Here is a 23,686-nt window from a genome sequence, read left to right on the forward strand (position 1 = left end):
TGCCTTCCCAGGGACAGACATGCTAATGAGGCCACTGGCACCTGTCCTGGCAGGCGGCCGTCCAGAGAGCCTGGGGTGCTCTCGGGAGAGGGGGACCGGGCCCCACAGGTGCCTGTCCCTGGTGTGCGGGATGGGCCATCTGGGGCACAGACTGGCTGTCAGAAGGTCCCTGTGGCCCCCAGCTGATGCCCTGCAGGCCTGCATGACATCATCACGGGGGGCCACGATGCCCTCCGGCTGGGTGGGCAGGGCTCTGGCCCGGGGGGTCTCCAGCTCGGTCTATCAGTCCCTGTCCACTCAGCGAGGCCACAGGATGCCCACAGGAGCCACACCTGTGCCCCAGGAGTCATTAGCACCCACAGGGAGCAGGCCCCGCCCAGGCCCAGCCTCTCCGGCCACTGGGGGTGGCTCTAGTGAGCCTGCTTCAGCCCAGGTGGCCAAGGACACCACCCTGTGACCACTCACGTGGACAGCATTTAGCCTGCATGTGAACAATGACATGGCCCTTGACCCCGTGGACTTCCACCAAACCCGGGACCCCCGCCTGGCCACGAGGAAGACCTCGGGCAGGGCCCACCAAGAGGCTTCCTCCCTGACCAGCACCCCACCGTCAAGCTCACCAAGGCCTGGGCCTGGGACACTACGCAGCCCATTGGGGCCTCGAGACGACCAACAGCCATGTGGGGTCCCGGCACGGGCAGGCGAGAGCCAGGGCGAGAGCCACTGCTGCCGTGATGCATCCCACTGGCAACCGCAGGCGACTTGGAGACGCCGAGAGAAACAGGCAGAACGCAATGGAGCCCCGGACCCCCCACCCAGGCCTCCTATAAGCCTAGGACTATTCTAGAAACAACAGCCTATTAATCTTTTAAACCACCATTATCTCTACCTTCAGTCCACTGGGGAGGGGGAGGGAGAGGCGGAGGCCGTCCCTGAAGAGGCAGCCCTGTCACTCACAGCCCAGGCCCGGGCCTACCCAGCTCCACAGGGGCCTGCGGGAGCCCAGAGAGAGCCAAGGTCCGGGCGAGGCCGTGCCCCCATGGCCCATGTGTTGGAGTCCCTGGGGCTGCCGGAGGCCCCGGGCCACGCAGGAAGGCCCAGCCACAGCCCAGGCCAGATGGAAACCCACACACCCAGGGCCAGATGGACGGGCGCCAGCCTCCCGCCCCATGATCTAACAGGCAACGCCCTGGCTGGGCTACAGGCGACAGGTGGCATCCGCACCCCTGGCCGGCGCCCTCTGGACAACGTTCAGGCAGAAAATCTGCAGAAGAGGCCAGGACAGAGGATCGCGCGCCCTGGACCCACCCTGTCCCCGGCCCCTGCGCTCTCCTCGGTCCTCGCGCGCCCTCTGGCGCCCAGAGGTCGCCTCTGCAGGCGAGAGGCCGGGTAGGAACGCAGTGCGCAGCGCCCTCGTGTGGACACGCGCGGCCGCCGCAGCCACCGTGGCCGCCCCCGCGTGCTGCGCGCTGACCTGGGAGTCCAGCCTTGGACCGAGCGCGAGGCCCGCGGCCGGGGCCACAGACGCCCGGCCTGGTCCCTCGCGACAGGAAGGGACCCGAGGCAGCGGGGCGTCTCTGCGGGTTCCCAGGCCCGCGGCTACACGGTCAGGGTCAGGGACAGGGACGCCACCCGGCGAGTGCGCCGGCCCCGGCCCCAGAGCGCACGCGCGGGCGAGGGGCCGGCCGAGCCGCGGGACCCCGGCCCGGGTCAGCCGGGAAACGCCGGTGTCGGTGCGTGGCCGGGCTCACCAGCCGTCTCCCGGCCCGGGGAAACGCCCCGCCCTCCCCCCTGCCGCCCCCACGCTCGCGCCCGCGTCCCCGCCGGCCCGGGGGACCCGAGTGTCCGCCTGCCGCCGCGCCCGGGGCTCCCCGTCGGAGAACGCGGGGTCGGGCAAGGCGCGGGCGCGGGGCTTCGGCCAGGACTGCGGGTCTACTTTGTGTCCGCCGCGCGGCAGCGGCCCTGCGGTCAGCGCCCCGGGGCCCCCGGGTCGGCCGAGCGGGAGCGGGGCCGGAGACCCCGCGTGGAGCAGGCCCGGGGCACTGAAAGGCCGGGTCTTGGCTGCGCCTAAGGGGAGGACACGGACGGCCGGGCGGGCCCGGGCCCCGCGGAGACTTCGCAGAGCCAGGCGTGGTGTCGGGGCCCGGTGTGGGGACGTGGGCGCCTGTCCACCGGGAGCCCCTCTGCGCGCGGGCCGCACGGCGGGTCGGGGGAGGCGGCCAGCGCGGCCCCCAGCGGAGCGGGGCTGCACCTGCCCCACGGGCACACTCAGACGGGCGACCCCGGAGGGGCGCGGTGCTGACCTGCAGAGCCCGGGGCAGCCAGGTCAAGCGGGAGGTGCGAGGTGACGTCCTGTCCACTGGCCGCTTTGCGACCCTGGGACAAGACCCTCACGACGTGAGCAAGCCGAGCGCCAGGCGCCCAGGTCACCCCGAAACCGGGGAGGCCCCTGCCGTCCGGCACCCGAGGCCGAATGCTCTGGAACCTTCTAGGTCAGAGACAGAGCTGGGAGGGAGGGCTCTGAGGACATGGGAACTCCTGGCCTAAGGGACTTGGGGGTGAGCCGCCCACACCGCCAGCCGCTGTCCACTCCCCAAGGGCCCGGGCTATGCTGGGGCTGCAGCCAGGAGTCAGTCCCATGGGAAGCTGGACCCCACACCCCTCTGCCTTTCTCCTAAGCACAAAACACGGGCATAGAAAACTGAATTCCTACAGAAATACCGAGCGCCCCTTCTCCCCGCGTGGACGCCGCCCGTGTTCTGCACTGGCCTTCACCAGGGGACAGCGCCAGTTGCAGGGGAGGCGCTCCCCGAGGAGCTGTTCCAGCAGGGCCTACCCCAGGCGCAGGCCGGGGAGAGGCACAGCGCTGACCGAGACGTGCAGCCGCGGCCACTTCAAAGCCCCCCTGCAGGTGCCTGCCCCGGGCTGCTGTGCGGCCAGCCCCAGCCCCAGCCGTGCACCTGAGCTACTGCACCACGGCTCCATCTACATGGCCCCAGCTCCCAGGGTTTTGAATCCGGGCCCAGGGGACCTGCACCCTGCCCAGCGCCTGCTGTCCCCCAAGTCCACCCGACAAGGCCGTGAAGGGAGTGCCCCTAGGGTCTGCGCCGGGATGACGCCACTCACACAAGCTTGTCGGAGACAGAGCCCATTCCGAAAATCCCTAAGTCTTCTAGAGAGGGTCCACTCCCAGCATGCAGATTTTTTTTTTTTTTTAAGATTTATTTTTTGAAAGGCAGAGTTAGAGAGAGGCAGAGAGAGCGAGGTTTTCCATCCGCTGGTTCATTCCCCAGATGGCCGCAACAGCTGGAGCTGCACCCATCTGAAGCCAGGAGCCAGGAGCTTCTTCCGGGTCTCCCACGTGAGTGCAGGGGCCCAAGCACTTGGGCCACCTTCTGCTGCTTTCCTAAGCCATAGCAGAGAGCTGTGTCCGAAGTGGAGCAGCTGGGACTCGAATCGGCATCCATATGGGTTGCCCACACTTCAGTTGGCGGCTTTACCCACTACACCACAGCACTGGCCCCATCAGGTAAGTTTTAAAAACAAACTTACCGGCTGGCGCCGCGGCTCAATAGGCTAATCCTCCGCCTAGCGGCGCCGGCACACCGGGTTCTAGTCCCGGTCGGGGCACCGATCCTGTCCCGGTTGCCCCTCTTCCAGGCCAGCTCTCTGCTGTGGCCAGGGAGTGCAGTGGAGGATGGCCCAAGCCCTTGGGCCCTGCACCCCATGGGAGACCAGGATAAACACCTGGCTCCTGCCATCGGATCAGCGCGGTGCGCCGGCCGCAGCGCGCTACCGCGGCGGCCATTGGAGGGTGAACCAACGGCAAAAGGAAGACCTTTCTCTCTGTCTCTGTCTCTCACTGTCCACTCTGCCTGTCAAAAAAAAAAAAAAAAAAAGAAAAAAAAAAACAAACTTACCTGCAAAGAGTTAGATCTTACTTAGAAAAAAAGGCTTGAACTTTGCTAAGAGGCACCAGCTGTCACCTGCAGTTCCAGGCTTCTCTGCCAGGGGGCAGCTTTTTTTTTTCCTTAAGGATTTTTTTTAGAGAGACAGAAAGGCCTTCCTTCTGTTGGTTCACCCCCCAAATGGCTGCTACGGCCAGCGCACTGTGCCAATCTGAAGCCAGGAGCCAGGTGCTTCCTCCTGGTCTCCAATGCGGGTGCAGGGCCCAAGCACTTGGGCCATCCTCCACTGCCTTCCCGGGCCACAGCAGAGAGCTGGACTGGAAGAGGAGCAACTGGGACAGAATCCGGTGCCCCAACTGGGACTAGAACCTGGGGTGCTGGTGCTGCAGGCAGAGGATTAGCCTAGTGAGCCGCGGTGCCGGCCATCTTTAAGGATTTATTTATTTGAAGGGTAGTTACAAGAGCGGGAGAGACAGAGAGATCTTCCATCCATTGGTTCACTCCCCAAATGGCTGCAACGGCCAGGGCTGGGCCGACCAGAAGCCAAGAGCTGGAACCAGAGCCAGGAGCTTCTTCCAGGTCCCCCATGTGGGTGCAGGGGCCCAAGCACTTGGGCCGTCTTCCACTGCTTTCCCAGGCCATTAGCAGGGAGCTGGATTGGAAGTAGTGGCTGGGTCTCACAGCTGGCGCCCATATGGGATGCAGGCACCGCAGGAGGTCTAACCTATGCCACAGCGCAGGCCCCAGAGCGCTCTCACCCACTCAGCCGGTCAGGCTCCCGGGGGCAAACACAGGGCGCACTGCGGCTGCTTCAGGGCTATCAGACTTACACTCCCGATTCTTTTAACTTTTACTTTCAGGGTTTTTTTTTTTTTTTTTTTTTTTGGGGGGGGGGGGGTGCGAAGAGACAAGAGACAGAGAAAAATCTCCCATCTGCTGGTTCACTACGTCTCCACCAGCCTGGGCTGGGCCAGGACAAAGCCAGGGGCTTGGAACTCAGCCTGGCCCTCGCCCGAGGGTGGCAGGGACCCAACTGCTGGAGCCGCCTCTGCTGCCCCCGGGAAAATGCAGTCTGGACACAGGGCACACGGGTCTTCACTGCCCACCTCAGGCGAGAGCTCCAGCTGCACAAACACGCTGCCTTAAAACCAGTCTCAGCCACAAACTCCTGTTTTTTGAAGATGAAAACAGCCCGGAGGCCTTTTTAACTTCTTGAGCGAGTGAACGATCAGTCCAGATGGCCCAAGAGGGCCTGGAGTTCACAGGGAGGCCATGAGCAGGGTCGGGGCTGGTCCCAGCCAACAGGACGCGGGGAGCCCGTCTCCAGGAGCGGGCCCTCGGCTGCTCTCGCAGGATAAGCCAGTCTCGGAGGCGTGGAGAGGGCACAAGCTCCAGCCAGCACGCACCACACGTCTGACGGGTGGCCTTGTGGGAGAGGCACCCCGAGGTCGGGGGCCACCCGGCCCTGGATGAAGCCCCAGCTCTAAGCCATGCTCCTCACCTGCCAAGACGTTCACCATCTTGCTGGCCTCTTGCGTTGGTGTTCCCTTTCCATCTTTGATTTCAAAGTGGAACCGGAATTTTAAAGTCTACCCCTGCAAGGTTTATTTGCCCTAAGCGGACACCACGTCTGTAGGGGTTACTTCCAGGTAAAAACACACACACGACGTCTCACGGGCTCCCGGCAGGAGCCTTTGTAAAAGGCAGTGCTGACCACGTGAGGTTGGCTTCCAAAGGTGGATAGGCAGCCACGGCCCTCCAGCAGCCGGCCTCAGAGCGCCTGCGCCCTGCCCCGCCCCACGCCGACCTCCCTCTCCCGCTCCCCAAGGCCTCGGGCAGCGCCGGCAAGCTCGATCCCCACAGGACTAGGAGCTGGAGAAGCTGGCGGACCTGCCCTCAGGGGAGCCCCAGGACGCTGCTGCCCACGGCACGGTGGAGCCAGGCACAGCCAGGGCTGCCCCGACCCTCCACCAGGCGCCTGTCAGGAAGGCCCCTCCCACCCCAGGCACCCAAGGAGCACCACACCACCCAAACACCACCGTCCCCTCTGCTGTGAACTCCTGTCCCAGGACTCAAGACCAGAGCAAGGACTGACAACACGCTTTCTACAGGGACGGACTCAATGAAAAACCCACTCGTGAGAAAAATGTGACAGGCGACTTCACAACACACAGCTGCTGAGATCAGCCAAGGATCGGCCACTCATCCGTGTGCACGGACACGCCCCCGGCCCACAACCCACAGAGCAGCCAACAGCTACCGGAACCAAGACACAGGAAGCACACGGCGGCAGCTCTCGGCACACTCCACACTCACTCGGACTCAACGTGGTGGCCCGGGAAAGAGGTTACTTCTGTCTGGGCCACGGTAAGGGGCGTCATCCTGAAATACACACCGTGTGATGTGACCACAGCAACAGCCTTTGGCCAAAGACGTGTATCCCACACTGGAGGTGGGTGTCTGTGAAATGGGATGCGTTTTCTCTGACTGTGCCCAGGAAAGCAAGCCAGGGGGCTGGTGCTGTGGGGTAGTGGGCTCAGCCTGTGCCTGTGGCGCCAGCATCCCATTTGGGCTTCAGTTCAAGTCCCGGCTGCTCCTCTTCTGATCCAGCTCCCTGCTCATGCACCTGGGAAAGCAGTGGAGGATGGCCCAAGTGCTTAGACTCCTGAGCCCGTGTGGGAGACACGAAGGAAACTCCTGGATCCTGGCTTTGGATGGAAGCTCAATCTAACTTTTTTTAAAAATATTTATTTATTTATTTATTTGGAAGGCAGAGAGAAGTCTTCCATCCGCTGGTTCACTCTCCAAATGGCTGCAATGGCCAGAGCTGGGCCACTCCAAAGCCAGGAGCCTCTTCTGAGTCTCCCACATGGGTACAGGGGCCCAAGGACTTGGGCCACCCTCACTGCTATCCCAGGCCACAGCAGAGAGCTGGATCGGAAGTGGAGCAGCCGGGACACGAACCAGTGCCCATATGGGATGCCGGCACTGCAGGCGGTGGCTTTACCTGCTACGCCACAGCACTGGCCCCAAAACCCTTTCAAATAAATTTTAAAAAAAAGAAAAAGAAAAAAGCCAGGCAGGTTATCAAATCTTGCCCAGGATAAGGTAAGACTACAGGTTGGCTCAGAATGTACAGGACAAGTACAGGACACACCGGGGCCAGCCCTGAGCCTCTGCTGCCCCCATCAACAGCTGGATGAGTCCGTGAGGTCGGCCTCTGCCGCGAACATGAGGGGGCTCAGCTGTCCCGCTGAAAGCCCGCACCGCAGAGACCCCCGGCGGCCACCAGCTTCAAACAGCAGATTCAGGACCAAAAGCACTTCAGAAATTTTCACGGACTCAGAATGTCCTCAGCTGAAAATATGTCCATCCCCATGATTAAGACAAATCCTGATGCTTACAGCACAGGGACCGTCCTGCGACCGTGTCTCACAGCTCTCTGACAAATGCGCCTGCGTGGCGTCCGGAGACGCTCTGGGTGACGCTCCTGGCGTGCTCGCAGACCTCTACGCTGCCTCGGCAGCTTTACCAGCCCCGCTCGGCAGTGCCACCCACAGATTTCCAGGAGCCTTCAAAGTGTAGAGAGATCTTTGGCCAGCAAGGGGAGCCATTGGGCTGGCGTGGGCACGCTCTGCTGCCTGTCCTGAAACGCTGCAAGAGGCCGGTATGAAGAAGAGATTTCAAGTGAGTCAATGACAGCAACTGTGCTTCCCTCCACTGTGCAAACTCACACCAACAATCCTTTTAACTGAATCTGAAGATGTTTATTGCGTTCTATTTTTGGTGGAAAAAACGTAACATACATTTCTTTAGCATGGCCCTGTGGAATACACAAAGTGTAACTGGGTAAGCAGCGTCTTCTTGTTCCTAGTCCACTTCTGAGGACTAAGTCATGAACTGCTCCACCGTAGACTCCTGGCACCATCGGACATCAGCTTCGCCTGTCAGTTCTCTCCTCTCAGGATAGGCAGCAATTCACCATTTTCTTTCAGTTCCTAAAAATAAAATTAAAAAAAAAAAAGTAGAATATATATGCATATATAAGAAATGAAAACATCCATGCCATCAGGCTTGCATCTGGGTCTGGACCCAAGGAAACACCCTATGGAACTGTGTATGTGCTGCCGAAGGGAGCACAGACCCTAGGGAACTGAAACTCGTCTTCCAGCACCCTCAATACTGCACACAGAAGGTGCACACATGATCGGAGGACAAGTTACAAATGTACGCCCAACCAGAAACCAGACCGTCCAGCAGAAGCTAATACAGCCGTGGGATAAACGGCAGCGCCCTACTTGAATTACAGCAAGCACCGAGGGGAGAGAGGAGCGATGTGATGAGAAAGCCCACTCAGACCCACGCCCGCTCCTGCGGCTCCTCTCACAGGGAAAAGACAAGTAAGATTTTCTAGTTTAAAATCGACATTTAATTTGATGTGACATTTCAGGTTGTCCCCAAGTAGCGTGAGCATCAACCAGTGGAACCCCCGAAGTCCACACGACCTCCTCTCTGGGCTAACGCCAACCTGTGTGACTCTGCACACACACAGGCCAACCCTCAGTGGCGTCTGGGCCCTCCTCCGGCCCTGTGACGCAGCAGTACTTCCCGAGCGGCGGGAGGCTGCGTGGCCTGGGGAAGCGTCTCCTCGTCCACCGCCTGAGAACGAGAACCAGAGCAGCCAGGCAGGCGCCAGGAGCCAGAGTGGACACTGCAGTCTGACCCTCGCATTCTCAACCCCTCTCCACGGGGGCAGCAGCAGGGCGAGCAGCCGCCAGGCGCACGCCTGGGGACACTGAGGCCCTGGAGTAGCTCCTGCTGTCTCCACTGACTCATCCAACAGAAACAGTGCTCAGGGCTCCACAGGGCCAGCTGGACTCAGCCCACCCAGAACGTGCTGGACGCAGGACGCACACTGCCCTTGACGCCAGGAACCGAACAGCACGGCGTCCTGTGAGACATCCCCACATCTGCTCGAGGAAAAATGTTAACAACATCACAAATTTCCAAATGTTCATGTTCTCCCAAGTAAACAAGAAGCCCCATCACCCGACTGAATCCCACGCAGCTCAGCTTTTACAGTTAAATGAGATTTATTGATTGTGTCTTCCCAAGAGTTACCATGGCTAAGGTACAGGCTATAAAACACTCAGACAAGAACATGCTCGGGAGAATCTGGGGTCTGAAGACTGTCTTACAAAGGACACACATACATAAAATACCCAATGCACATCTATTTTTGTTGCTTCGGGGCCATTAAGAAGGTACAGTTCTCCCTCCAGGAGTGAGACGGTTTACTAGGAAAACAGGAAATGCCTCACTGGCCTTTTTAAGAAGCATCACATCAGACCTGGAATTCGGAGACAAAGCTGCACAGGAGCAGCCACGACGCAAACGGCTTGAGCTGCGCGTTCAGGAAGCACAGGGCGGCTGCTTCTCCTGACATAGCCAGAGGTGGCACAGCCTGCTCCACCTGTTTTCCACTTCGGAGGAAACCGGCTAAGCAAGCAGCCAGGGGGACGCCCAGGACGCAGTCTCCCAGCCGGGCCCTGGGGAGCTGCCACCCACTTTCACCTGTGACCGCTGGCTCACGCCTCTCCAGAAAAGCCCAACCTCCCACTCAGCCGCCGCCCCTTGCCGCCCTCCTCCTCATCCCCAAGTGTCCAGGGCGGGCCTGGGCAGGGAGATGCTCCTACCACTTGGGCTTGCACAAACCAGTGTTGCTGTGATGCACACAGGTGGGAAGAAGCTGGGCTGTCCTACATCCTAGACACGAAATGTAAGCAAAGCCATGTCCACTTAAGATTCCTGAGTTCCCGTAGAGCAAGGTAAAGCCTTTCATCCCCCCAGAAGAGGCAGGACAACAGGAGAATTCAGAACGCACACTCTCTCTGACGCCAAGATTCCCTGGCATCTGAAAAGCAAAGAGGGATCTGCATCTTTCCCCCAGGCGACCAAGCCCAGCGACCCATGGCCTCTGGGGTGTGGCAGGCGGGGCCAAGCCAGCTCCAGGCCTCCAGCAGCCTGCAGCCCGCGCTTCCTGCTCCTCCTCTGGCTCCATGCACTCAGTCATTCTGATAACCAGGATGCTAACAACAAAGCAATAAAAGGACAGGCAACGTCAACAGCAGGAGCAATGCTTCTGGCTGCAAGAGTCTCAGATTCGCTGACAGGCTGGGCCTTGAAAGACACAGAGAAGAGATTTAAATATAGAATTTGTAAGAAAATCCAAAGCCAAGGGGATGGTGGAGGAATGCCGAAAAACAAGAAAATACGACAGGAACCTGTGCCTGGCCGAGTACAGCACAAGGGAAACTAAAATCACGTAACTTGGCAGAGTGGACTCCGGCCGGCAGGTGGTGATGAGGAGCCGGGGGCAGGGAGGAGGGCCTGGGAAGGTCTGGCAGGGCAAGTGCAGAGAGGACACGATACTGTGCACACAGGGACGCCCACCCTGGGCTAGAAGGGACTGAACAAGCAGCTAGAGAACAGACGGGCCCAGGGTCTGCACCCAGAGAGACGAGCCCAGAGTCCGAGCCCAGGGTCCGCACCAGTGAGACGGGCCCAGGGTCCATACCCAGACAGACAGGCCCAGGGTCCGCACCCAGAGACGGGCCCAGGGTCCGCACCCAGAGAGACGGGCCCAGGGTCCGCACCCAGACAGACGAGCCCAGGGTCCGCACCCAGACAGACGGGCCCAGGGTCTGCACCTGTGAGACGGGCCCAGGGTCCGCACCCAGACAGACGGGCCCAGGGTCCATACCCAGTGAGATGGGCCTAGGGTCCGCACCCAGTGAGACGGGCCCAGGGTCCGCACCCAGTGAGACGGGCCCAGGGTCCGCACCCAGTGAGACGGGCCCAGGGTCCACACTCAGTGAGACGGGCCAAGGGTATGCGCCCATAGAGACGGGCCCAGGGTCCGCACCCAGAGAGACCGGCCCAGGGTCCACATGCAGTGCGAAGCGTGGATTTCAAACACGCCCAGAGCTCCAGTTCTCAGGACAGCAGGTGAGGAGCTTACCTTAACAATATCCAGTCCTCCCACAAGCTCTCCCTTCACGTAGAGCTGAGGGTACGTCGGCCAGTTGGAGTACGCTTTCAACCCTTGCCGAACCTAAACAGACAACAGGGACCCTGAAGCCTTCCTGTCATACCCTTATTGTTAAAAACAAGACTAAGGACAAAATACAAAATACAGAACTTACTTCTTCATCCTCCAGTATGTCGAAGGTTTCATATTCAATACTGCAAAAAAGGAAAAACATTTCAACAGGAAATAGTTTTACACAAAAACTCTAAAAACCATTGATGTTATTAACACAGTCCAGAAAAGCAGATCAACTTTTCCACTAACAACATGTACCACAGACCGACAGAATGACTTCTCGTCTGTCTGCTCCCACAGAGTAAATCAAATCACCCCAAGATTCAAACTGATCTGGATTTTGCTCTAGATAATACAAGGGTACTTCAAAAAGCTCGTCGAAAATAGAATTAAAAGATAATTTTGATGTTAAAAATTCTGAAATTCATGCATACAAGAAGTGGTCAAAGGACTGGAGCTATGGTATAGTAGGCTAAGCCTCCACCTGTGGCAGCAGCATCCCATATGGGCGCCAGTTCGTGTCCCAGCTGCTCCTCTTCCAATCCAGCTCTCCTGATGGCCTGGGAAGGCAGTGGAAGATGGTCCAACTGCTTGGGCCCCTGCAGCCACGTAAGAGACCTGAAGAAGCTCCTGGCTCCTGGCTTCGGATTGGCTCAGCTCCAGCCGTTGCGGCCATTTAGGGAGTGAACCAGTGGATGGAAGACCTTTCTGTGTCTGTCTGTAACTCTGCCTCTCAAATAAATAAATCTTTACCAAAAAAAAAGTGTTTAAAAGGTTCACAGAAAATGCACATTGTAAAAAATGCACGGACTTCCCATTTTTTCCTTGAACTCTCTGAAGTTCCCTCGTACGGGGGTTATGGTTAGATCAGGAGCTGGCAACATGCTCTCACAGGCCAACGGTGAACATTCCAGACTCTGCAGCTCCTCGGTTCTGCTACAGGGTGCAGAACAGCCACAGCCACGGCCACGGCCACAGCCACAGCGCCCACTTGCAGGGTGCATGCGTGTTCCCACACCACCCGAGTCACAAAGCCTGCGGCCAGCTGCAGCCTACCGACCTCTGGAGCCCAGCACTGAGCACGCTCAGCCACTCCTGGCCCCAGCCCTCCTACGCAGTTGCTGTTTAATGCTCACAGAGCAGGGTGGGGAAGTGGCACCCACGTATAAAAAATAACTAGACTTCCCAGAAAAGGGAAACTGCATTCATAAGGAAATCCTGTTTATTCAGTAAACAAGTTCCCAAGAAAACTGCCCACGGTACAGGAACACTCAAAACAAAACAAAACAAAAAGCACTGGTGATAGTATAAACAAGCAGCAAGTACCAACAAAGGAATGTTTGAAAGAGCAAAAAAAAAAAAAAAAAATCAAAGAAAAAAAGACGGGTGAAGTCTTTATTCCAGTCAAAGCACAGGTGGCAAGTACCTTCTACCACTGGTGAAAATTCTGAGCTCCGGCCTGCCTGGGAAGGCCAGGACTGCGGTGGGCGGCACCCCAGCCGGCACCTCCACACGCTCTGTGCAAAGGCAGTGTTTCACACGCCTTACACTTGCTCCTCTATCCCCCCCACACACTCTAGCTACTGGAGACAAGGATAAGAACAGATGAGAAATCATAAAATGCAGCTTTCTCCCCACACTTACTCCCAGCAAGATGAGGACCTGCTCATGAGCCCTGCATCGTGAGCTCACGGTGGCTGGCACATCCCACCCACCCAGGGTTAGACACTCCGGCAGAAAGCCCAGTAAGAGGCCATTCTCTGACCCTGCAGGGCTGGCGCGGGCGGTCCGGCGAGAAGACGATGACCTCGCCCTGAAGGAGCCTGCTGGCGAGAGAGGGCTGAGTGTGTCTCCCCACACGCCATGGCACAGGGAGGTCCATAGAAATGACCAAAACTCAGCCAGCCTCCCCTCTGCGGAAAAGGGAGCAGGCATGGGACGTAAATTCAGTTCCTTGACTGTGCTCGCCTCTGTAAAAAGCCACAGACTTTGGAGAAATCAACTGTCTCTTGTTATGTCCTCAAGGCTGTATTCAACCTGTGCTACTCAACTCACCTTCAATCCTGCCCACAAATGGTGAAAGAGCCCTAAGCCTACTTTCCCTGTCACCTCATGGGGTTGTGCAATCTATTTAAAGGTGCAGTTAGGATACATATTATAGGTTTCTTTAAAAAAAATAAAATAAAAGCAATTTTGAAATAAGAGAAAGTAAGAAAATAACATGTGATTAAACCCCACAGAACATGTGCTTAAAAAAAAAATCCCAACAGCTCCCTCACCAAGCAAATCAAAAGCCCAAAAGCTGTGGCTCAGCCGCCCTACCTCTCAAACACAAGCAATGGAGCTGAAAGTGTGCCCACCTGTTTCACATACTATTGAAAAGTACAAATTTTTTTCAAAGAAAATTCTGCAGCTCCCATAACATGGTGCCCCTATTAGATCTTTACATGGGAAGAACTCAGGGTAGACAACCCCTGTATGTCTGAATAGAAAGACTTTGGTAGAGTACTCCAAACACCATAGCAAAAGAAACAGATAAGAATACCCAAATGTAGACATTACAACTAAAAAAAATTATCACTGGCAGAAATGTTAAGCTAGAATTTTTAAGTCTAACACACAAGAACGAGACTTACATACCCAGTACTATTTAGTATTTCCAGAATTTGTTTGCTGAATCCACATTTTGCTTCCTAGAGTTTAAAAACAAAAATCACAAAGATTACATATTTTACATAACCGAACTGGCATGGCTATATGTCATGCTGTCACCCAATACAGCACCTGTCCAATGGAACCTACAGCTCGTGCTGTCACCCAGCATGCCGCCTGTACCTAACCGGCCTGACAAACCTGGCGCCTGTCTGAGGCAGCCACCCCACTACACAGACTAACCTCCTGGCGCGTCTTCACAGCCCACCCCTTCAAGAACTGACACCACCTGGACACCACTGCTGACCCAGAACCCACCTGGGACAGCACGTGTCCAGCAGTTTAGACTCTCTACAGTCAAGTTCATCACATCCAACCTAGATTTCTACAGAGACTTCTGTTCATTTTTTATATAATTCACACAAAATGATCTTAAGTCCCGTAAGTGCCCATGGTAACCCTCATCCTGTTCCCAGCTGGGCTTTGGCCCCCATTTTTTATCATCACGTTACAGGATACCAAGTTTCCTTGACGTTAAAGAAATTAAGTTTTTTTCATTCCACAGGACACCAAATACCCTACCCTGCAGAAAAGATGTGCAACCACATGAACATTTTTAATAGTTCTAACAATACTGTTTCCACAATGCATGAACTAAATATCGTAATAGCTCTAGTACGCTGGTTTTTAAAAGCTACTGAGAATAAAAAATCGGCTTTAAACCATCACTACAAAGGAAAAAAAGATACTTTATCATTATGGGGAATTAGTAACTTCCTACATTTTAATAAACATACTAGACCAGTCAAAAGCTTAGGCCCTTACCTAGTGATTCCAACAAGCTCAAGTCTACCTAACTCCCTGCTGGGGCAGGAGCTCAGCCACTCTGGATGTCCGCACCCCATTTCAAAGGCACTGGAGTCAAGCCCTGGCTCTACTGCTCCAGCTTCCTGCTGACCCACACCCTGGGAGGCGGCAGGTACTGACTCAAGTCCTCGGGTTCCTGTCACCCACAGAGACCCACACTGAGCTCCCGACCGCTGGCTTCCACCTGGCCCAGCCCCGGCTGTGGCAGGCAGTCAGTGAGGGAACCAGCAGAAGGAAGATCTCCATCTCCATCTCTCTCTGTGCTTCTCAATTTTTTTGAAAACCTTTTATGTTCCCCCATCACCTCCACGACACTGGTCACATTAAAGTTACACTCATTAGTTTCACTCAATTACTTACATGAAGACCCACACTACCTACAGAACCTAATTCTCAAAGAGCCCACTGAGGGCCGGCACTGTGGCTCACTAGGCTAATCCTCCGCCTGCGGCGCCGGCATCCCATATGGGCACTGGGTTCTAGTCCCGGCTGCTCCTCTTCCAGTCCTGCTCTGCTGTGGCCCAGGAAGACAGTGGAGGATGGCCCAGGTGCTTGAGCCCTGCACCTGCATGGGAGACCAGGAGGAAGCACCTGGCTCCTGGCTTCAGATCAGCACGGAGCCGGCTGTAGTGGCCATTTGAGGGGTGAACCAACAGAAGGAAGACCTTTCTCTCTGTCTCTCTATCAAATAAAAAAATAAAATAATAATTAAAAAAAAAAGAGCCCATTGAGAAAAGGGGACATGAAGTCCCTGTGGTGAAGTCGCCTGCCCAGTGCATCCTGGGTAACAAGCTGGGCAGTGTCTATCCCATCACCTCACTTTCCACAACTTCAGTCTCCTTATCTCGAAACAGGCCAAGCTGTCCAGCCTTTCTACCTCCACACCTGGTCATGAATTAACAGGTTCAATTCCTATGAAAACTGCAAAACACACACACACACACCTATCACACACACATATAAATGTTACATGGCCAGGTTTGGAAATTATTGTCATTCGAATACAAAATATAATTAGTGTTGCTCAAACTAACAGTGAGTGACCTATCAATCTTGCTATTCAAAATAAAGCGGAATCATTATGTGCTTTCATCAAGAAAGCGACAAGAACCACATCACTCTGAGTAACAACTGCCGACTGTCTCGCCTATTCAGCAAACATCCACAGGTTTATTTCTCCATGGTGGACACCTGCACAGGACGAGCCGGGGCAAACCTGAGCGCGCTCAGGCCCCCAACACTCAGGACACACGGGGACAGACTGCACCCTCGGTCAGAGGAGGGCTGAGGGGACAGGAGAGCTGAGAGTTTGGCAGCAGAGAAGCACACCCCACTGAGATGCTGACGACACAGCCCAGCAAAATGCAGATGACTGTGCCTGATCTCCATAAGCAGCACTGAAGGCTGGCTAACTCCTGGTACCACTGCAGCTTCACTAGCCAAAGCCAGGAAAAAAGATTTAACTGTCCCCTTGGTGCAGATGTGAACATCGGAAGAAATTACAAAGAAAACCATTTTTGAGTTCTTTACCTGTTTGTTTCCTTTCATAAAGAGCATCACAGCAGCTTTATTTGTCAGCACTTTGAGCCTAAAGAGAGAAAATTGATATAAAATGGCCCAGCTCAATTATTAAACACCACTCTTCTCTGCTTCACGAGTCACGTGCACATCTGAGGGACGGCAGCGTGACAGTTCACAGCCACACGTGGTACTGAACAAGCATACGCACTGACATTTTCCTTTATTTCATTCTCTCCCTAAGCCACTGTAAAACACAATATGGCTTTTAAGGCAACGAATGTTCCTTCAAGTTGCAATTTAAGCCCATCAACTCACAGCACTTAGGAAAGTAATAATAATAACCAATCAGTAAGGAACTGCTCTAAATATGCTTCCAGCCCACCCAGCACGTCCAGAACCAGACCTGTGGTGACGCCCATGCACAGCTCCACCTTCAGGCTCACAAGGCCACCTGGAAGGCACGGACATCACCCAAACCAACTGTGAAAATCCCCACTGTAACGTCCTGCTTGCATTTCACAGCATCTTCCAAACACCCTAACTGACCATCCACATACACAGCAACCCCGGGAAGAGTCAGTGTGGGGACAAGGGTCACACCACCACTCTCTCCTCCCACCGCTGAAGCAGATGGTTTGTGGTTCGTGTCCCCTACGGAATGAAGCTGTCCCAAAGCAAACACACACGGCTCTACCCCTGACACATCCGGTACAGCAGGATTCACTTCTCAGATAGGAGATGCAGAAACATGCTGCTGCCCAGACCTCACGGAGCCACAGGCCACTCTGAGCTCAAAGACGGTCCCAGCCGCCAAAGCCAACCCCTGCCCTCTGCTCACTGGGCACTTGCCTCACTTCCACCTAACTCGAGCCAGCTCCCTTTGGGTGCCTGAAAGCACAGGAGACGTAGAGCAGCACACTGAGACAACAGGCACGGCCAAGGGACCCAGGAGCTACACAGCGGGGGTGAAGGAAACGCAGGGCTATGGGGAGCACAGCCCCAGCCCCTGCAGGCTGCACAGTCTCTGTGACCAGAGAACCCCAGGGACACCCCAGTGCCACTCTGTGGAAACCTGCCAAGACAGTCGGTCTGCCAGACGTGAAGCAGGACCTAGGAGGACTAAGGATACCTGAGGAGTTCACTGCTAAACATTAGAAATCCTCAACCCATTCAGTGGCAAGAAAATGACAACAGGAAGGCTGACCTCACACGCAAGCCCCAAGCACACCAAGGGTCATGTGCTGGTCTATTTCAAAATAAATTCCTGTTTAAACCTCCACATCATATTTACTTTGATAAAAAGCCCATTAAGTCTTTCCTGAAGTCCAAATGCCTATAAGACAGCTTCTCCAAAGCTGGTTAAGATCCTCCCAAAAACACAGCAGAGACTGCACAGCTCTGAAATCGGCCTGGACGGGAGGGAGCTCCTGGCTTCGGATCGGCGCAGCGCGGCCGCAGTGCACCAACCGTAGCAGCTATTTGGGGGGTGAACCAACGGAAAAAAGGAAGACCTTTCTCTCTCTCTCTCTCTCTCTGTCTGTCAAAAAAAAAAAAAAAGAAAGAAATGAAATCAGCCTGGATCTTCACCTGCCGTGGCTGGAAGGGCAACGAGAAGCCCACGGTCTGCTGGAGGGCACACACGCTCCTGCTCGGTACTTGCCACACCAGCGTCCCAACACGGCGTCCCCAGGACGGCCACACCAGCGTCCCAACACAGCGTCCCCAGGACAGCGAGAGCCTGGCGTCCAAACACATCACCACAAAACAGGCGCTAAGATTTCTGCAGTGCAAACTGATCTTCCCAAGGCTGCACGACTGGTCTAACTGCAAACAGCTACGACTGGCACACAAACACCGAATTCTCGATTGCCACACAGACAACACCAAACTGATGATTAGAATATTGTTCAGATAACGAACGACAGACTATTTGAAACTTTTAAAACACTTACCTTTCCTCTAACTTGGGAGCTTTTGGGCAAATTGTATCTAGTTCATTTGACGCTTCTAGCTCCTGAAACGAGCATATGTGTCAGTCTGAGAAGTGATTCTGATATAAATTCCCAAATCACACCCACCAGAACACCGAGACATCACCTAACCTGAAACACTGCATGTCAACTTTAGGTTCATGGTAGTTAAGATTCAAAAGAAACTGTATTTGAGATTTATTGCAACGCTTTGGAAAGCATGCTCTCAGTGGCTCTCACCTTAATTATATCCAGCCCTCCTATGAGCTCCCCGGAAACGTAGAGCTGAGGATACGTAGGCCAGTTGGAGTAGGCTTTGAGGCCCTGCCGCACTTCTTCGTCCGAGAAGATATCGAAACTGCTAAACTGAATGTTGTGTTTGTGAAGGATCTCCACCATCTGCTTGCTGAAACCTGCACACGGTAGAAGAAATGGAGAACTGAGCCGCGCTCTTTCCCTCAGACGCATACACAACTGGATATTAATTCAGCCTGGATGTCAGCTCGGCCTCGGCCTCGCTGGTGATTCAGTCAGCACGGCTGACTACTGAGTGAAGAGAACACTCCAAGAAAACGGCATCTGACTGAGGGCCATACGTCCTAGGCCTGCAGATAAGATCTGTGAGGGAGATAAAGAGAGCGGTGGTGTGGGTGTGTGTGTGTACATATCAAGGTTCTCCTTCAATATGAGAACATTTTTTGTTGTAAAAGAAACCATACTGGCCAAAAAAGCAGAGCCCTGAGGCCGTGGCACCTGCTCCATCCACCCCTCCAGCCGACACTGGAAGTGGCCTTGAGTGGGGACGGACCTGCTCTCCTGGGTCAATTCTGGGTGGAAGGAGAAAACTCTGCCACAGTTATTTTAACCATCATTTGAAGCTCAGAACCCAGTCCTGCCTCGTTTCCATCGACGTTTTACTACTTCCTGGGAGCCCGCTTCAGCGTGCTGACCCTTCCCGTCTCTAAGCAGGAGAAACCGCAAATCAGGAAGAAGCGCACGCTGACTCCCAGAGCGAACTTCTCTGCTGCTGGCTATCAGCAGTCTACAGCCTAACGGCGCTCTCTCATCTCGCGGCATCAACCTGACAGTTCCTTTCCTAAAACTATCTGCATTCCCCAATGTATGTAATGTGATTTTTTTACTACACTGTTGTGACAATTTTATGTTCCATGATTTTATTATACTTTTGTGACACATTTTTGTTCTACATGTTTTTGACATCATCTCATTATAACATCAGTATTGCAGAGTAAGAGGGTGAGGATCAGTCTTTCATAATCTTATTAGTCTAGTCTGGAAATAGGATATTTTTCTTTCCATAAGCTAATTCTTCCCAATTTTCCCCCAATACTTTGAACTACCCTCCTCTTTCACACGTCATCATTCTTTTCGAATGCAGTCATGATTCCCTGGAAAATAACCTAATCTTCAGATTCAAAAAATCCTAGAGGACTTAACAGCATCATCTCTTTGTTTTGAAATGAAATCAAATTCTAAAATTCAGCACAAGATTAATTGCAAGAACAGGCTTTTCTAGATGTCACCCAAAAGCAGGTTTACCACTAAAACATGGACCTACAACTGAGCGCCCAGCATCTCCGCGGCCCACAGTCTGTCCAGATCAAGCACTAGGGTTTATCTGTGCAGCATATAATAAGTTGCTTTTGCTACAACCCAAGTGTTAAGTTCATGTACAGCCTCAAGTAAAACACTGATTCTGAAATTCTTCCATTCATCTGGGAATTCATTAGTAAACAGCTGAGGGCTGATTGCTGATGGTTATCCTGTACCAACACATTAACTCATTTCTACTGGAACCGGCTGAGAAAAAGCTTTACTTTGGCTTTAGGCAATTACATGCAGACTAGAAAGATGAACTGAAAGTTTCATTTTTAAGGGTTAAAATGGTTGGAAATGTTATGCTGAAGGATAAAACAGTAAGAAGGTTTTACCCAAAAACAAAATATTTACACACTTTTCATTTTAAAAAAAAAACACATGCATGCAATAAAAACATGTAAATGTAGAAAAATGGTGTTTAGCAGCCACAGGGTCACTCTATCTGTAGTCATTTCTACTCAGGATATGAATAACAGGCCACATTTATCTATATCTATGTGTATCTAACAAAAAAAAATCAATATCTAACAAAAAAATCCTAAAGAACACTTTTGACCTTGCTATGTTTTTCAGTCTGATTTAAAAAGTAAAAAGCACAGATGATTCTCACTGAAGGAGAAATTTCTGGGGTTCAAATAGCATTTGCTTTGTTAAAGCTTTGTTAACTGAACTAATTCCAAGAATTCCCAAATAACTTGATTAGCCTGCTCCAGGATTTAACACTCAGCTTAACAAGATACGCAAGCTTCTAGCACTCTTCCCAAAACGCAGGCACCTCTCCCTCCCCATCCTCACGAGGCAGACACAGCAAGGATAACCTGGCTCTCTGATGACACCCCAGAATCCTGGAGGTGGCGCCTAGAGGAGGAGGAGAGGGAGGTGCAGCCTATGCAGGAGCTGGGCAGACCCCAGAAGTGTCTTGCCAGGTGTCCCAGAAATGCCAGCCTTCCTCAGTCGTGTTCTAACACAACGTGAGGGCCACAACTCCACACGGGAGCTCCACAGAGCCAGGACCTCCTTGGCAGGGAGCTGCGCACAAATCAAGCAGAGAGGACAACACTGCCGCATGAAGGGCGCCACTGCACGTCTGCGCAGAAATGCCAGCCTCTCCACCACGCGGCCAGAAAGGAGCGGCAGAGCTGAAGCTTCCACGTTACTCCACCCAGGTCTAGAGACCAGACAGCCAGGCTGCTGTGCACACAAAGGGGGAAGAGAATCTAGCAGAGAATCAAGGACGCGGCAGGCGTGCGCACAATAAAAATATTTCCCAGTTAGTTTTCTTAGATATTGTACTCAAGAATCAACACCCGGGGCCAGTGCTGGGAGGCAGAGGTTACGCCACTGCCTGCAGCACGAGTATCCCATGTGGGCACTGGTTCAAGTCCTGGCTGTTCCACTTCCCATCCAGCTCTCTGCTAATGCACCTGGGAAAACAGTGGAAGATGACCCAAGTCCCTGGGCCCCTGCACCCACATGGGAGACCCGGAAGAAGCTCCTGGCTCCTGGCTTCAGACTGGCCCAGCTCTGACTGTTGCGGACATTTGGAGAGTGAACCAGCAGATGGGCGATCTCTCTCTCTCTCTCTCTCTCTGCCTCTGCCTTTCTGTAATTCCACCTTTCAAATAAATAAATTAAAAAAAAAAGAGAGAGAGGGAGAGAGAGAGAACACTGAGCACTGGTGCTGGTTTCACTGTGGTTTGCTACGTGTGAGCTGCCATCCAGGCTCACCCATCTTTTGCTGCACTTCAGCCTTCAGAGATGGGAAATCTTCCTCAAAGAAGCCACCACCAAACGGGCCAGGAGTGACTTCACGCCAAGGGGAGGTGAGTGTGGACTGCAGCACAGCCCGGCCCTGAGGCCGCCTGCTGCGCTGAGTGATAGTGCAGCCTGGCGAAGGCAGACAGCTCTTCAGCAGGTGGCAGGCACCCTCCTCTGCTTATTTACACTGGCATGGAGTTTTCCACGCAGGACTGAGAGGGAGGAATGATTTTTTTTCTCTTTGAAGATAAAATGTATCATCATGAAACTTTATTTTTAAACTACATTTTTCATAACTTGATATATAATTTAATAACCACATAGGGAAGAATTTAGAATTAAGTCTATTTTGGAAGCGTGGCTGTTTTTATAAAGTCACACTGGACATCCAGGAATCACAGCAACAGCTTCCGGGACTTTCCTGCCACCTGTCTTACTCACTTCCCTCCTGTGTAGTTGAAACAAACACTCTCAGGATCTCAGCAGCATCATCCAAAGGAATTAAATGCTCAATTATGCAGCATAATAATGTTGTACTAGGCACAGCAAAAAGAAAACAACATAAACTCAATACCAGAGGGGTCAAATAACTCTAAAACTTACTTAAGGACAAAATTACAAGCATCCATATGTACAAAAAAATGAGAGATTCTAAGCCAAGAATTAGGAATCTTTAAATTACTAGCTGCTATAAATTGGAAATGATAGCAGAGGGTAAAAACACAATCACCAGACACTGGCAGGCACCAAGGAAGGTGGTCAAGAAAGAAAGGAAACTGCAAGAGCAAAGCTAAACAGGCACGGGGCCAGCACTGTGGCGTAGCGGGTAAAACCATCGCCAGAAGTGCTGGCATCCCAAATGGGTGCCGGTTTGAGTCCCGGCTGCTCCACTTCTGATCCAGCTCTCTGCTATGGACTGGGAAAGCAGTGGAAGATGGTCCAAGCCCTAGGGCCCCTGCACCCGCATGGGAGACCCAGAAGTAGCTCCTGGCTTCACATTGGCACAGCGCCAGCCAGTTGCAGCCATCTAGGGAGTGAACCAGTAGATGGAAGACCTCTCTCTCTCTCTCTCTCTGTCTGTCTCTCTCTCAGCTCCAGCCAGTTGCAGCCATCTAGGGAGTGAACCAATGGATGGAAGATCGATCTCTCTCTCTCTCTCTCTTTGTGCCTCTCCTCTTCTCTGTGTAACTTTCAAGTAAGATAAATAAATCTTTAAAAAAAAAAAAAAAAGCTAAACAGGCAAAACGTAAAATGACAACTGGAACCTAACCCCAACTCTGCCACTAGGTGACCCAGGGCAGTCCTCTGTGTATCTTGAAGTCTGAATACTCGTGCATAAAACAAAGATCCTGAATTAATAATTTTTCAGAACTCCCCTGGTTCTGACATTCTCTACATGTGCAGCGCAAGCTCACTACCCCTTCCTGATTTTCTGGAGGTAGTGAATCCAAGCCTAAGGCACACAGTGAGAGCAAACCCAGTTCAACCGCACGCTGCGCTGGCGTCGGGCCTACCCGGCTCAGGTGATCATAGAGGCAGCCTCTTACCACAGCGTGGTTCTTGCGGGGTTCCTTTCATGAACAGCATGCAGGGGGCAGCATGAGTCAACTTCTTCAGGCGAACACTGAGCTCTTCCTTGGGCTGCTCACTAGTGCTGGGTGGGAAGGAGCCGCTGGCCGCATGCCGCTGAACTTTTCTGGTCAGTTCTGGAGCATGTGCGCCATCTAACCGGTCAATTTTCTGAGAATTCTGAAGTTTAAAAGCCATTTAGAACACATGTGCATTCCCTCATTATCTCCACATTTTACTCTCCAAAACCGTAACCAGTACACAGTTATAGCTGATTTTTTAAATTAACAAATGCTACTTATCAGAGAAATCGGATTATCAATTGTCTGCACTGCACATCAATTTGAGAAATACATAATTTTTTTTCCCTTGGGAACATTCTGGGAAAACACACTAACACCTCAAAGTGAAACCAGATCAGAGCCTAACCTAAAACAGAAAGGACCTCTCCGCCCTCCTTGGGAGGAATCTATTATTAAGTAGAAATGAGGTTCAGGCCAACAATGGCAACACCCACCAGTGCCCTGAAGCACAGATCTGCACCCACTTCATAAAGAGTCATTAATCAAACCAGAACCAGCCAGATGTTTCATTATGCCCAGGCACATGCCCTGAACAACCAGCATGTGACCCAACTCGCAGACAATGGGGGTCTACAGCCAGGATCTGGAGTGACCAAAATGTCCCACTTCTGGCTGTGGGCTCTCCAGCGGAGG

The 23,686-nt window shown here is 53.5% G+C and overlaps 1 protein-coding gene across 1 annotated transcript in view; it reads right to left on the reverse strand.

The window, feature by feature from the left end:
• Positions 1-7,653: 7,653 nt before the first annotated feature.
• Positions 7,654-23,686, reverse strand: part of GLRX3 (glutaredoxin 3) — a 32,251-nt gene continuing 16,218 nt past the window's right edge. The window contains exons 4-11 of the mRNA XM_062214401.1: positions 22,949-23,150; positions 18,264-18,436; positions 18,006-18,067; positions 16,063-16,120; positions 13,654-13,706; positions 11,114-11,153; positions 10,930-11,022; positions 7,654-7,906 (exon numbers count right to left, since the gene is read on the reverse strand). Coding sequence (XP_062070385.1) covers positions 7,856-7,906; positions 10,930-11,022; positions 11,114-11,153; positions 13,654-13,706; positions 16,063-16,120; positions 18,006-18,067; positions 18,264-18,436; positions 22,949-23,150 — 732 coding nt within the window. The 3' untranslated portion in view covers positions 7,654-7,855. The remainder of the gene's footprint in view (positions 7,907-10,929; positions 11,023-11,113; positions 11,154-13,653; positions 13,707-16,062; positions 16,121-18,005; positions 18,068-18,263; positions 18,437-22,948; positions 23,151-23,686) is intronic.

This window comes from Lepus europaeus, chromosome 17 (genome assembly GCF_033115175.1).
Source record: "Lepus europaeus isolate LE1 chromosome 17, mLepTim1.pri, whole genome shotgun sequence".
Classification (NCBI taxonomy): domain Eukaryota; kingdom Metazoa; phylum Chordata; class Mammalia; order Lagomorpha; family Leporidae; genus Lepus; species Lepus europaeus.